At 42.3% G+C, this 16,371-nt stretch overlaps 1 protein-coding gene across 4 annotated transcripts in view; it reads left to right on the forward strand.

The window, feature by feature from the left end:
* The window catches only part of LRRCC1 (leucine rich repeat and coiled-coil centrosomal protein 1), an 81,951-nt gene that overhangs the window by 51,028 nt on the left and 14,552 nt on the right, over window positions 1-16,371 (forward strand). For 3 of the 4 annotated variants that reach the window (XM_056522253.1, XM_056522252.1, XM_056522251.1), the window contains 4 exons: window positions 7,277-7,462; window positions 10,121-10,295; window positions 14,012-14,175; window positions 16,078-16,286. In XM_056522253.1, coding sequence (XP_056378228.1) covers window positions 7,277-7,462; window positions 10,121-10,295; window positions 14,012-14,175; window positions 16,078-16,286 — 734 coding nt within the window. Of the gene's footprint in view, window positions 1-7,276; window positions 7,463-10,120; window positions 10,296-14,011; window positions 14,176-14,311; window positions 14,717-16,077; window positions 16,287-16,371 lie in introns of those variants that run through there. The other variant, XM_056522254.1, reaches the window with a different exon arrangement.

Consider the following 16,371-nt stretch of genomic DNA (forward strand, 5'->3'; position numbering starts at 1 on the left):
GCGATATTTTGGAATATGGTCACAAACAGGCCATAATTTACCCAAACAGAATTATTTAAAATGTAGGCTATTGTGTGGTGTTAAAGGGGTATGCCAATGGCCAGTTTTCGCGCTGCGGGGGTCGGCCACGCCCCTTGTGGCCTCACGGCCACACCCCTTCAATGCAAGTTTATGGGAGGGGGCGTCACACCCCTCCCATTGACTTGCATTGAGGGGGTGTGTCCGTGACACCACAAGGGGCGTGGCTGACAACCGCAGTACAGAGCCCTGCTTGTCCTCGATGTACGGAGCCCTGCTTGCCCTCGGTGTACAGAGCCCTGCTTGCCCTCGGTGTACAGAGCCCTGCTGGTCCTCGGTGTACAGAGCCCTGCTGGTCCTCGGTGTACAGAGCCCTGCTTGTCCTCGGTGTACAGAGCCCTTCTTGTCACACCCCTCCCATTGACTTGCATTGAGGGGGCATGTCCGTGACACCACAAGGGGCGTGGCTGATAACCGCAGTACAGAGCCCTGCTTGTCCTCGGTGTACGGAGCCCTGCTTGTCCTCGATGTACAGAGCCCTGCTTATCCTCGGTGTACAGCGCCCTGCTGGTCCTCGGTGTACAGAGCCCTGCTGGTCCTCGGTGTACAGAGCCCTGCTGGTCCTCGGTGTACAGAGCCCTGCTTGTCCTCGGTGTACAGAGCCCTGCTTGTCCTCGGTGTACAGAGCCCTGCTTGTCCTCGGTGTACAGAGCCCTGCTGGTCCTCGGTGTACGGAGCCCTGCTGGTCCTCGGTGTACGGAGCCCTGCTGGTCCTCGGTGTACGGAGCCCTGCTCGTTCCCAGAGTGCGGAGCCCTGCTCGTTCCCAGAGTGCGGAGCCCTGCTCGTTCCCAGAGTGCGGAGCCCTGCTCGTTCCCAGAGTTCCCAAAGCTTGGTGTCATCTGCAAAGATAGAAACAGAGCTGTTAATACCATCCTCTATATCATTGATAAATAAATTAAACAACAGCGGGCCCAGTACTGAACCTTGGGGTACACCACTAATAACCGGGGACCAATCAGAGTACGAATCATTGACCACCACTCTCTGGGTACGATCCATGAGCCAGTGTTCAATCCAGTTACAAACTAAAGTTTCCAAGCCCAAGGACCTTAACTTACCTGTCAGACGTCTGTGAGGGACAGTATCAAACGCTTTGGCAAAATCCAGAAACACTATATCCACAGCCATTCCTCTGTCAAGGCTTCTACTCACCTCTTCATAAAAGCAAATTAGATTGGTTTGACAACTTCTATCCTTAGTAAACCCATGCTGGCTATCACTTATAATACTATTATCCCCTATGTATTCCTGTATGTAATCCCTTATAAGTCCTTCAAACAATTTACCCACAATGCACGTTAGACTTACCGGTCTATAATTGCCTGGCGAAGACCTAGAGCAATTCTTGAAGATTGGTACCACATTCGCCTTGCGCCAGTCCCTTGGCACAATACCAGACACCAGAGAATCTCTAAATATAATGAACAAAGGTACAGATATTACTGCACTTACCTCTCTAAGAACTCTTGGGTGTAGTCCATCCGGCCCTGGAGATTTGCTTACATTTACTTTACTTAACTTACCTTGTACCATCTCTACATTAAGCCAGTTCAGTACATTACATGATGTGTTACCAGCACTGACCTGGCCAATGTCAGCTCCTTTTTCCATAGTGTATACAGAACAAAAGAACCCATTCAGTAGCTCCGCCTTCTCTATTACGAATACATATATAGTTTTCGCCACTAGCAGTGCCTGTTTAACTTTTTTAAATGTTTTCCCTCGACAAAGTACTTTTTAATAGCACAGTTTTGGGGTAGATAAAACGTATTGATCTATTTTTTGAAAGTGGGATAATTTTACAACATTTTTCCCCTCAAATTAATGCTGTTAACAGTGTGATAAAAATAACATAACTCTATTCTCCGGATCAGTACAAGTACTGCAATAAGAAATTTAGACTGGGTCATATCAACGTTAGGGAGCTCCATTACAGACGCAAATAATGGAGCTGGACTGATCCTGACGAGTCCCATTGGCTCTGAATAGGGTCCGTCTAGTGTTCACCTGATGTCCGTTGTTTTGCAGGATTTAAGCAGAATAAAGTTACTGCATATGTAGTATTTTTAAATATTTTTTTCCTCTCAAGTCCCATCATTATTGTCGCGATCATTACGGCACAGGACCACCAATAACTTTCCCCGTTTTTTGCGCCACTAAGGGACCTCCAGATATGTGGAGCCCTTTAATTGTGCTGCTAATAGCACTAGGCCATGATGTCAGTATGACGTCACCAACATGCAAAATATGTGACCTGATAAATTGCCAAAATATATAAATCATGCAATTCATGTCTCTATTTACCCAGAATTGTTTAGTTCATTGATTAGCGCTTAGCGGTACCTTTTCAACATCATAAAACAATATACAAGTATTCTAAAATATGCAGATTTATTGGCCATGATTAATACATTTACATGAGTATATAAAACAATGATTAAATGCATATATAATTCACCAATCATTTATGATCATTTATATAAAATATTAGTAAAGCATTATAGCTAATGTTAGTAATTTACATCTATAAATTCTTAAAGAGATAGGATTATATACGTAGAACATTAATGAAGCATACTAAGTTTGTCGTAGGCTGGGTTCACACCGCGGTTTTGCAATACAGTTCCCGTATCATGTTTTTGGATAAAAATGGATTCCTCAAAATCTGACTAAACTGTATCAAAACGTGTGTACAAATTTTAACCCATATATGGTTTGAAAAATTTTGTCCAGTTGAAGAAAAAAAAAGTATACGTTTTTACCTTTTCACTCTATTATGAATAAAGTTTCACTTGTTTCATTGAAATTCCAAGAAAAAAAAAACAGTGCAAAGTAAAAAAACGGATGGTGCAAACCGAATGGAACCGTACGCACATACAGTTCTGTACAGTTCCCATTGACTCCGATGTTAAAAAAAAAAAAACGTATACGGTTTCAATACGGTTTTTTACCCGGACCAAAAACCGTGGTAGGCTACGGTTTTTGGTACGGGAAAAAATTTTTACAAAACAGTAAAGGATGCAAAACGGACACAACCTGATGCATCTTTTGGCATACAGTTTTCAATGGAGAGTCAATGCATATGGTTTTCAATATGGTTCCGTACGGTTTTCAATTTGAAAAGGTATGCGAAAACTGTATTGCAAAAATGTGGTGTGAACCCAGCCTTAGTAGGAACAACTACATCATAGAAAGTAGTTTCATTTTACAACAATGGTTAGTTCAATATCATATGACCAAATGATGGGTCAATATCTAATCTCTGGATATATTAAATGGAGGTGTCTTGTATGAACCCTCCAGCCCCTAACTAAACATACATATCTGGTAGGACATATTTAAGTACAGATGGTACTAAATTTGGAGTAAATATTTGGTGTACATCTTTAGGTATATTTATCTTCTTACTACTTTTAATACATTTGGAGAAATACTTAAAGTGTACCTGTCATCAACAAAAACTTTTTATATAATGTAGACAATACCATGATATGTATATTTGTAATATACATTGGTTAAAGAATATGTATATTTTTGTCCCTGCAGCTATTGTCTGTGTGTCTCTATGAGGAGTCCAAATACAGGAAGTGATGGTGGACAAGTGGGGCTCTGTGCAATGAGGCTCTGACTTGCTATGGACTCCCACATGAGGATGATTGAGAAGCCAGGAGCCTGCACAGAGCCCTGCTTGTCCTACTCTCACTTCCTGTGTTTGGACTCCTCATAGAGACACACAGGCAATAGCTGCAAGGATAGTACTTTTGTTTACCTAAAAATATACACATTTTTTAACCAATGTATATTACAAATATACATATCATGGTATTATCTACATTATATCAAACGTTTTTGTTGATGACAGGTACACTTTAAATAAGTTTCCTTGTGGATATATTTGTATTATGTCAATTAGATGGTGAAAGATAAGACTATGCTATATGCAATAAATGTCTGCATTAATATGCACAGAACACGCCCCGTTCTCTGCAGAAGAAGGGAGAATTTTCCCTAATTTAAAACATATCATCTCAAAACTCGAGATTAGGAAGGATCTTTCACCATACGTACTAATTGGTATCATTTTCAACCACATTGTAAAAGAATCACAATCAAATAAAAACTAGTAAACTACTAGATAAATATGAGGCCTCTAACTTTAAGTAATGGGAAAGAGAAGAAGAAGGTGTAATCATAGGACCCTTGTATATAATTACCTTACAGTCATATGACAGAACCTCTCGGGCTCCTCATGGCCTCTCAGGTAACGTCCAGGGGAAGGCTTATTGTCTCTTGACCAATAGGGACATAGACAGCCCCCCCTTTGGGGTAGTGACAATAATTCATTTTAGGTGGCGCTATGACACCATAAATCCTGCCCGTGACCATAACATGACTAATAAGTGGTTACATTTTGTTTTAACCAAATATTAGAAAAGTTAATCCCGTAACATCATCATATATCAATCAACATCATATTGTTTATAGCTAATGTCTGACTATGAAGGGCATTGTAGCTGAGATACCCCAAACAATGCTGATATGGTGTTTGAGAACATTTTGTTGTTGTGAAGAAATGTTTATGAGAATAGAGGTTAGTGTGGATAATTACTGATCCATTGAAATGGCAGCTGTTATGCTGTACTTAAAGGGGTACTCCACTGCTCGGCGTTTGGAACAAACTGTTCCAAATGCTGGAGTCGGCGCTGGGAGCTCGTGTAGTCATAGCCACGCCCCTCATGATGTCACACCTCGCCCCCTCAATGCAAGTCTATGGGGCGTGACATCATGAGGGGCGGGACTATGAAGTCACAAGCTCCCGGCACCAGCGTTCGGAACAGTTTGTTCCAAACGCTGAGCAGCGGAGTACCCCTTTAAATACAAGCCTGACAAAGGGGAATATTTATGAGGAACAAATAGTATAACCAAAACTATGTGCAACTATTAAATGTTAGAATAACGTGTTATGGCTGATACAGCGTACAGCTAATATTATACAGAGTGTGAATATGTCTGTGTGATTCACCATTTGATATTCAATTAAAGACTGTTGAGACCTAATTAGCTCCTAGCAGGCTATAACTTCCCCTCACCCATACTACAATAATTAATTAAATAATAACTAACACAACAACAATTTAACTTTTCCGTGGGTGGAGATCGGCCACAGCTTTATTTATAAAATTACTTATATAAATAACAATTTAACTGTAACAAAGACACCGATTGGCTTCTTGCCAACCCGAGAGGTGCTGCCACATTGTCCTGTGGGGAGGTCTACCCCGGGTTGACCCCGCTTTCACCATCTTCTTACCGCCAAGCTGTGACTTACAATAAACAGAGATACTAAAAGGGAGGGAGGGAGGTCAAAACTCGGGGTCCTGGGCAGATTGAGGGGGGAAGGGAGGCACCAAAGCTATAAATACCCAGCGGAGGGCCCCTGAAAGCCCGGGAAACTATTGAACCCCTGATTGGTGCACTCCTTCCCCCCCACCCATGGGACATACCACTATATTTACCGACAAGTTTTATAGGCGGGAAGGGGGCTAAAAACCTTGCCTGTATTATTTCTTAACCCCTTAACTGCTCACCAGTCAGGGGGCAAGCCAATTATGCACAGCTTGCCCCTCCATATTTATCATTTTGGTATTTAGGGTTAATTTTTGAATGCATCTGCTTAAACATGGCTGCCAGGATCTAGAACTAGTCAGAATGCATGACATCAACAAACAGAACTTCCGAAACGGAGGTGAACAAGGCCTTATATACCGTATATACTCGAGTATAAGCCGAGTTTTTCAGCACGATTTTTCGTGCTGAAAACGCCCCCCTCTGCTTATACTCGAGTGAACTCTCCTCCTGTCAATCTCTTCTCAGTGGTCTTTAACCTGCGGACCTCCAGATTTTGCAAAACTACAACTCCCAGCATGCCCTGACAGCCATCGGCTGCCCGCGCATGCTGGGAGTTGTAGTTTTGAAACCTCTGGAGGTCCGCAGGTTGAAGACCACTGCGGCCTTCTTCATCATCCAGGCCCCCCTTTAGTTTTCTACTCACCTCCCCTTGGTGGGAAGGAAGGGTGAGCTGGTCCGGGCCATCTATGCTGCAGGGACCGTCCGGTGGGGAGGGTTAGTCGTTCTGGGCTGTCCATTTTCACCGGGGGGGGGGCCCTCTTCTCCACGCTCCGGGCCTGCTCCGGACTAGTGACGTTGCCTTGACGATGACGCACATGGACGCGTATTAACGTCCCTGTGCGTCGTCAAGGCAACGTCACTAGTCCGGGGCAGGCCCGTAGCGCGGAGGAGAGGGCCCCCCCGGTGAAAATGGACAGCCTGGAATGACTAACCCTCCCCACCGGACGGTCCCTGCAGCATAGATGGCCCGGACCAGCTCACCCTAACTGGTAAAACCAGCCTATGGATGGACACATATGTATATGAAAACCTTACAGCTTTATAATGTTTTGGGTGATTTTAAGATCTCAACCTGTGCAGGAAATCCTCATCTACAGAAGCCAATCCCATCGACTTCTACAGGAAGGGGCATTTATCACATATACTAATGTGCCACAAACAGGAAGTTAATATCACCAACCATTCCCATTTTATTAAGGGGTATCCATATAAATGGCCCAGCCTGTAGAAGAATTTGTAAAGTAAAGCCAACTTTTTAAATAGTGGGTATTTAGTATGATCACTGTATTTCTAGATCAGTTTTCACACATGAACGTGTTTTAACATGATATCAATGTCATAGGTTAAAGAAACAAACAAAAGAACTTGACCTCCAACTTGTTGACGGGATTCAAGGCGCTGGACACACAAGTAAAGGGATCTGACGTTTAATCACGCATGATGCAATGCTTTTCACAGTAGGACTGCTTCATCAGGCATCTAGGTGCATCTGACGCCTGATGAAGCAGTCCTACTGTGAAACACGTTGCATCATGGGTGATTAAACGTCAGATCCCTTTACTTGTGTGTCCAGCGCCTTGAATCCCGTCGACACGTTGGAGGTCAAGTTCTTTTGTTTGTATCGATTTGGACGTGGAGCGGCTGCAGTCACCTCGCTAATATTGCCTTAATCCATTGTTGCACTTAGCGGAGTGTAACCCGTTGTGGTAAGCGCCACCTCTGCTTGAGCCCCCTTTGTGTTACAACGGTATCACACTACGGAGCACTGTCTGTTTTTTGTTTCAATAGGTTAAAGATGGCTTTGATACTGTCACCTCAGAGCTAGCAGAGCATAAGGAAGCACTCTCTCACAGCCGCCTCAAAGAGAAGCAGTCTGCAAGTTTAATTCAGGAGCTCACCACCATGGTAAAAGAGCAGAAGACCAGAATAGCAAACATCACTAAAGCCAAGCAAGAAACTATCGGCTCACTGAAAGTAAGTTTTGCTTTTAATATTATTCTTATTTAAAATTTTGGAGCAGGTGCCGATTTCACATCTAAGGTATTATAGATGTAGGTCTCTTTTGCGAGAAGGAGATTCTTCACAAGGACAGAGAGTTCTGATCAGGTGGACAGGCTCCCAGACTTTTTCCATTCAGGCTTTAACTTGTAAACCACCCAGCCTTACCAGTGAAAAATGCTTCCATAGGTCATGGCACTACTAAGATCCACCATGATGTCACTGCACAACATGTCCAGTTGGCTAAGCATTAAAAAGTACCTGTCATCAAATAAACTTTTCTAAACTAACCCAGGCTATGTTCCCTAACTACTCCTAACACCCCTCCCACCCTTAAAAATTAATTCAGAGCTATAAAAAAGCTGTGTATCATACCTTTATTCTTGCTCATATAGTGCAATCTCCCAGCAGAAGAAAGTGAGCGTATCCCAGCAGGCATGACATCACTGAAGCCTGCTGGGGGACCACTTCCGCCCCCACATGGTTGCAGCGCTGTAATGAATAGAAGACCTCAGGCTCTGTGCAGCTTTCAGTGAGGCACTGCGCATGTTTCAGTGAGGCTCAGTCCAGCTTTCAGTGAGGCTCAGTGCAGCTTTCAGTGAGGCACTGTGCAGCTTTCAGTGAGGCTCTGTGCAGCTTTCAGTGAGGCTCTGTGCAGTTTTCAGTGAGGCTCTGTGCAGTTTTCAGTGAGGCTCTGTGCAGCTTTCAGTGAGGCTCTACAGCTTTCAGTGAGGCTCTGTGCAGTTTTCAGTGAGGCTCTATGCTTGTTTCAGGGAGGCTCTGTGCAGCTTTCAGTGTGGCTCTTTGCAGCTTTCAGTGAGGCTCTGTGCAGCTGTCAATCAAGCTCAGTGTAGAGAAACTCTTCCTGAGTTTGGACTCCTGCCAGGCCGGGCGGAGACCAAACTCACTATATTAATTGTGCCATGGAACAGAACAGAGCCACCTCGTGGCTGTTTTTCCTATTACTTTTTAACCCCTTAAGGACCGGAGGTTTTTCCGTTTTTGCATTTTCGTTTTTTGCTCCTTGCCTTTAAAAAATCATAACTCTTTCAAATTTACACCTAAAAATCCATATGATGGCTTATTTTTTGCGCCACCAATTCTACTTTGTAATGACGTCAGTCATTTTTCCCAAAAATCTATGGTGAAGCGGGAAAAAAAATCATTGTGCGACAAAATTGAAAAAAAAACGCTGTTTTGTAACTTTTGGGGGCTTCCGTTTCTACGTAGTACATTTTTCGGTAAAAATGACACCTGGTATGTATTCTGTACGTCCATACGATTAAAATGATACCCTACTTATATAGGTTTGATTTTGTCGGACTTCTGGAAAAAATCATAACTACATGCAGGAAAATTAATAAGTTTAAAATTGTCATCTTCTGACCCCTATAACTTTTTTATTTTTCCGTGTATGGGGCGGTATGAGGGCTCATTTTTTGCGCCGTGATCTGAAGTTTTTAACGGTACCATTTTTGCATTGATAGGACTTATTGATCACTTTTTATTCATTTTTAAATTATATAAAAAGTGACCAAAAATGCACTATTTTGGACTTTGGATTTTTTTTGCGCGCACGCCATTAACCGAGCGGTTTAATTAATGATATATTTTTATAATTCGGACATTTCCGCACGCGGTGATACCACATATGTTTATTTTTATTTTTATTTACACTGTTTTTTTTTTATTGGAAAAGGGGGGTGATTCAAACTTTTAATAGGGGAGGAGTTAAATGATCTTTATTCACTTTTTTTTTCACTTTTTTTTTGCAGTGTTATAGGTCCCATAGGGACCTATAACACTGCACACACTGATCTTCTATGTTGATCACTGATTTCTCATAAGAAACCAGTGATCGATGATTCTGCCGCATGACTGCTCATGCCTGGATCTCAGGCACTGAGCAGTCATTCGGCGATCGGACAGCGAGGAGGCAGGAAGGGGCCCTCCCGCTGTCCTGTCAGCTGTTCGGGATGCCGCGATTAGCCGCGGCTATCCCGAACAGCCCGACTGAGCTAGTCGGGAACTTTCACTTTCACTTTTAGCCGCGCGGCTCAGCTCTGAGCGCGCGGCTAAAGGGTTAATAGCGCGCGGCGCCGCGATCGGCGCTGCGCGCTATTAGAGGGGGGTCCCGGCTTCACTATGACGCCGGGCCCGCCGTGATATGACGCGGGGTTACTGTGTAACCTTGCGTTATATATCAGAAGAGCAGGACCAAGGACGTACCGGTACGTCCTTGGTCCTTAAGGGGTTAAACATATTTATGTTGATAATTTTAAAAGCAAGTGAATGGGAAAGTGTCTGCTAATTACACAAGGAACACTAGATTAAAAGTTGTATTTGGTGACAGGTACTCTTTAATGCAGTGTTTCCTAACCAGGGTGACTCCGGCTGTTGCAAAACTACAACTCCCAACATGCCCGGACAGCTGAAGGCTGTCCGGGCATGCTGGGAGTTGTAGTTTTGCAACAGCTGGAGGCACCCTGGTTGGGAAACACTGCTTTAATGTATTATTGTAAGCAGGGTTATCATGTAGACCCATCATGGATCTATTTCCATGATTTATCTATAACTTTATTTATACAGCAATTGTGCAATTGGTTAATGTTGTTAATTCCTATCTTACTATAGAGCAAAATACACAACCTGGAAATGGTGGCGGAGGAAGAAAAACGGAAAACTGTTCAGATTGAGCTGCTGAAGAAAGAGAAATCCAAACTTATTTCACAGCTCACAGCCCAAGAGTCCCTGATCGATGGATTAAAAGCCGAAAGGAAAATCTGGGGACAAGAGCTAACTCAGCAAGGTGAAAGCATTGACTCTGTTTGTTCATTTTGTCCTTAAAGGCATCTTACAGAAACAGAACATTTTTAAATAGAATCTGTTCTAGGAATCAGCTGATCGCCACAAGTCTGAGACTTAGCCTCCAGTGATCTGTAGTTTTCTTTTCAATAGGATTTTATTGGATTTTAACAAGCAAAAGAACATGTTATACATAATCTTGTGTTACAATCATATAATGTAGACATAAGAACAACAAGGTGGGTATATAGAGATCAGTTTTCAATGACGGAAGCTGTGTCTGACTGTATATTGTGTGGACAGTGCAGAGGATATTTTGTATTACCTGGATGCCATTCAGATTAAAAGGGTGGAAAACTTTTTTTTTTAAATCAACTGGTGGCAGAAAGTTAAACAGATTTGTAAATTACTTCTATTAAAAAAATCGTAATCCTTCCAGTACTTATTAGCTGCTTAATACTACAGAGGAAATTATTTTCTTTTTGGAACACAGTGCTCTCTGCTGACATCATGACCACAGTGCTCTCTGCTGACATCTCTGTCCATTTTAGGAACTGTCCAGAGCAGCATATGTTTTCTATGGGGATTTTTTCCTACTCTGGCTCCAGAAAGTTAAAAAGATTTGTAAATTACTTCTATTAAAAAATCTTAATCCTTTCAGTACTTATGAGCTTCTGAAGTTGAGTTGTTCTCTCTGATGACACCTGTCTCAGGAACTGTCCAGAGTAGAAGCAAATCCCCATAGCAAATGTCTCTTCCTCTCTGTTCAGTTCCCGAGACAAACAGAGATGTCAGCAGAGAGCACTGTTGCCAGGCAGAAAAGAACAACTCAACTTCAGCAGCTGATAATTATTGGAAGGATTAAGATTTTTTAATAGAAGTAATTTACAAATCTGTTTAACTTTCTGGAGCCAGTTGATATATTAAAAAAAGTTTTTTTTCCTGGAATACCCCTTTAACCCCTTAAGGACGCAGGACGTAAATGTACGTCCTGGTGCGGTGGTACTTAACGCACCAGGACGTACATTTACGTCCTAAGCATAACCGCGGGCATCGGAGCGATGCCCGTGTCATGCGCGGCTGATCCCGGCTGCTGATCGCAGCCAGGGACCCGCCGGCAATGGCCGACGCCTGCGATCTCGCGGGCGTCTGCCATTAACCCCTCAGGTGCCGGGATCAATACAGATCCCGGCATCTGCGGCAGTGCGCGATTTGAATGAATGATCGGATCATAACGCCGCACGGAGGTCCCCTCTCCTTCCTCCGTGCGGCTCCTGGCGTCTCCTGCTCTGGTCTGTGATCGAGCAGACCAGAGCAGAAGATCACCGAAAACACTGATCTGTTCTATGTCCTATACATAGAACAGATCAGTATTAGCAATCATGGTATTGCTATGAATGGTCCCCTATGGGGACTATTCAAATGTAAAAAAAAAAATTTTTAAATGGAAAAGTAAAAGTAAAAAAAAAGTGAAAAATCCCCTCCCCCAATAAAAAAGTAAAACGTCCATTTTTTCCTATTTTACCCCCAAAAAGCGTAAAAAATTTTTTTTATAGACATATTTGGTATCGCCGCGTGCGTAAATGTCCGAACTATTAAAATAAAATGTTAATGATCCCGTACGGTTAACGGCGTGAACGAAAAAAAAAAAAATAGTCCAAAATTCCTACTTTTTTAATACATTTTATTAAAAAAAATTATAAAAAATGTATTAAAAGTTTTTTATATGCAAATGTCGTATCAAAAAAAAGTACAGATCATGGGGCAAAAAATGAGCCCCCATACCGCCGCTTATACGGAAAAATAAAAAAGTTATAGGTCATCAAAATAAAGGGATTATAAACGTACTAATTTGGTTAAAAAGTTTGTGATTTTTTTTAAGCGCAACAATAATAGAAAAGTATGTAATAATGGGTATCATTTTAATCGTATTGACCCTCAGAATAAAGAACACACGTCATTTTTACCATAAATTGTACGGCGTGAAAACGAAACCTTCCAAAATTAGCAAAATTGCGTTTTTCGTTTTAATTTCCCCACAAAAATAGTGTTTTTTGGTTGCGCAATACATTTTATGATATAATGAGTGATGTCATTACAAAGGACAACTGGTCGCGCAAAAAACAAGCCCTCATACTAGTCTGTGGATGAAAATATAAAAGAGTTATGATTTTTAGAAGGCAAGGAGGAAAAAATGAAAACGTAAAAATTAAATTGTCTGAGTCCTTAAGGCCAAAATGGGCTGAGTCCTTAAGGGGTTAATGGGAGTTGCGCTAACAGTGTAGCATTGTGAGCTAAGCTGTTTGCACAACTCCTATGGACCTCTATAGGAGCTACACAGACTGGTAAAAACAGCCTATTTAGTTGTTTTGGCTTCAGGGTCTCAGGGCATAAGGGGACGGGGAGGACCCTCAGTTCTTGAAGCCAAGAGTATATCCTTATCGGGACCACCGACATCAATGTAGCTTTGATTCCAGGAGGGTTTCAGGCAGAATCTATATCGAAGTTCTGTTGGAATCTGCCTCAAATTACTTAGGTTGCATTTACATCACATTTTTGCAATTAGGCTGCTGGACCCGCGCAGCATCCCATTATTTGAATGAGCCGGATGGCGTCAGATAATGATTCTGGTCGGCTCATTTTTCGACCGTATCCAGTTTTGTTGCTTGGCTGAAAACTGGCAGCGGACGGTTTTTGAATTCCCCTGCCGGATCTTGCAGCCAAATAGCAAAAACGTGGTGTGAATGCACCCTTAGTGTGCCTCGGCTTTTGCATGGAGAAGTAGAGGATTTCAGCTTCAAAATGTCAACAAGGAAATTGTCTTCTTTATTTCCTAGTTTTTTCCTTAGTTTGAACATACCTTTAAAGGGGTATTCAAGCCAATCAGGTGGCCATAGTGGTTTCCTGCCTCAACCGTTGATTGGGGCTGCCATGTTCACTGCATGCTCAGGTACTGGGCAGCAGGGTCAGCCCTCATGGTGATGACGGTAGCAAGAAAGGTAAATGCTTTTCTTTAATGTTTTTAGGCAGGCTCAGCTCTTTCATTAATGGGGTACTCCGCTGCTCAGCGTTTGGAACAAACTGTTCCGAATGCTGGAGCCGGCGTCGGGAGCTCGTGACGTCAAAGCCCCGCCCCCTCATGACGTCACGTACCGCCCCCCTCAATGCAAGTCTATGTCACACCCCCTCCCATAGACTTGCATTGAGGGGGCGGGGTACCCCTTTAAGTCGAAATACCCCTGCAAGATCATGCCCCTCTTGTGAACTATGATATAGGAGCAGGAGCCATATCTCTAATGTTAATTTTGTCAAAGAACTTGGTTCAAGCTTGAGTTGCATTGTGTACTAACCTGTCAAAAAAAGATTTCTACTTGAATAAAATATGTTCTGATACTCTGTAATATGAGGCAGCATTGACGCAATCATTGCTTTGAGTAGTACTAAGTGTATATTAAAAAAAATGAATTAAGGATCACTGGGGACGAGCCCAACCAAGGTAAGTGAGTGGATTTACACAAATATTATAGCCTCTATTCATAAGATGATACTAACTGTGCTGTTCCCTGTTTTACCAATGAGTGCATCAAATGAGGATCATCAAAAAGGTTTTCATTGGATTCTAGTAAGCACACATCTTAAAAAGCTGAAAACTGAAACTCATAAATGTGCACAAGAAAGCATTAATTGTAAAATAAATATTTGAAAATAAAATATTTTTAGGTGTTGCATTGGCCCAGGACAGAGGAAGGCTGGAGGCAAAAATAGAAGTCCTTTCTACAGAGATAGAAACGTTGAAAAAGCAAAATGAACGAGACAATGATGCTCTAAGAATCAAAAGTAAAATGGTGGATGATCAAACTGAAACCATCCGGAAACTCAAAGAAGTGAGTACATTCTAGTATGTATTACTTTGGATTGGATTTTATTTTATGTGGCTTTTGTAGAGCTCTATTGGTCCATCATTTCGTCTGATTTCACCAAATTAATGGGAGGCTGAATTTATTTATTTTCTACAATTAGGACAATACTTTGCGTAGCATCGTCAGGGCCGAATGAATGGAGAAACAGTATAGGTCTGTGGAGCTCTGCTAACTGATACAGGGGCAACTGGCATACCTCTACCATCAGTCGTCACGCCCCCTCCCATAGACATGCATTGAGGGGCGGGTGTGACGTCATGAGGGGGCAGGGCTATGACGTCACAAGCTCCCGGCGCCGACTCCAGCATTCAGAACAGTGTGTTACAAACGCAGAGCAGCGGAGTATCCTTTTAATGTTCCCTTCAGGGTGTATTCACACGTACAGTATCCTGTGAATATTTAATGTGCAGGATTTGAAGCTGCAGATTTTATGCTGCAGATTTCAATGTAAACTAATTGACTGAACACAACTTCAAATCTGCAGCTCAGTCCTTTTCATTTGTCGGGAGTTCCTATGAGTTTTGGCATAGAATGCAGAAAAGACATATGACTATGACTGATATGGCATGTAGATATGCATGTCTCCTAAACTCTGGAAAAAAGTGTATAGGGGAGGGCTCAACCTATTCGTAAGAATCCTATGGGTGCTGCTAATCAATAATTGAAAACACAGTCTAAGCCAACAACAGTAACCACTGCAAAAAAGCGCACACCAATTATGAAAAAATATGTATACTTTATTGAATTGTATCATAACATTAGAAAAAGAGCAAGGCTAAAATCACTTAAAAAACTCTATGAACTAGAGTACACAACATGGGAGAGGGGCCATGAACCCCCCCTCCACACAATCCCGTCTACAAGGTACAGGTTATATATAAACAATACTGACTGTGGAAGCAAATAAGCATAAAACAATCACTAAATAAATAACCAGTGACCCTCCTTAAGCACAATACACAATATATATAAGAGTTGACAATAATAAACAAGGCATGAGCCACAACCACAGACAGAGAATTCCTATACTAGTACCAGACGGGATGCCAGAGCCAGGGATGCCCGAGTCATGGCCCCTCTCCCATGTTGTGTACTCTAGTTCATAGAGTTTTTTTAAGTGATTTTAGCCTTGCTCTTTTTCTAATGTTATGATACAATTCAATAAAGTATACATATTTTTTCATAATTGGTGTGCGCTTTTTTGCAGTGGTTACTGTTGTTGGCTTAGAATGCATGTCTCCTAGTGATCAGAGGAGTTAGGCGTTTTATATGTATCTGGTCATATCCCAGTGATCAGAGGACATTATTTTGCCTTGACTGAATAGGAGGACGTAGGATCACTGGTCCATATGGTAATAAAAATGTAGACATCTGGTAAGTTGAAAGCATCTGTTCTCTTAAGGATTGGGTGCTCTATCTATATCATCCACTGTAAAGTAGGTTGTAGTAGTGAACAAGCAAAAATAGATGTCAAACGTGTACAGGTAATTATTGGGTAGGTTTTCGTCATTTTTGCCCTTCATGGCATGAATACGTTTACGAAATATAATTTTACCGATGTATCCATGCACGGGAACGGGCCCTATTGATTTCAGCGGCCTGAAGGAAGTGACTACATTCGGGTCATTTTCTGAGCATATCTGTGTTTTTTCTCAAACTCAAAAGCATGTTTTACTGCACCTTTGAGTCAAAGAGATGCACGTATACACTAGGAAAATGCCCTGAATGTATTCACTAGCTGACTACCTTTGGGCCACTGAAATCAATGGACACGTCAGCATGACATATAACAGGAACCCTGCCTTAGGAAACAAAATCCTATAACTTGGATCACTACATCTCTCTCTCTCTGCTTTCTCTTGACAGGGATTGCAGGAAAGGGATGAACGCATAAGAAAACTACGTGCAGAAAATTTGGATATGGAGAAGACGTTTCGGGTGCAAAACGATGAAAGGGCAACACAATTGCAGGAGCTGAAAGAGAAGCTGGAAAAGCAGACTGGCAGAAAGGAGGAATTCAAGCTTGAGCTGGAGGAGAAGGAGGCCGAGCTGCTGGATGTGAAGAAAGCTTACAGGTGATTAGGCAGCCGCCAGAGCAGAGGTTTTACTAAATGTAACTTGTGCTGTTTGATGTCGAATCTGGGCTCATTTCAGGCATTT

This window comes from Hyla sarda, chromosome 5 (assembly GCF_029499605.1).
Source record: "Hyla sarda isolate aHylSar1 chromosome 5, aHylSar1.hap1, whole genome shotgun sequence".
Taxonomy (NCBI): domain Eukaryota; kingdom Metazoa; phylum Chordata; class Amphibia; order Anura; family Hylidae; genus Hyla; species Hyla sarda.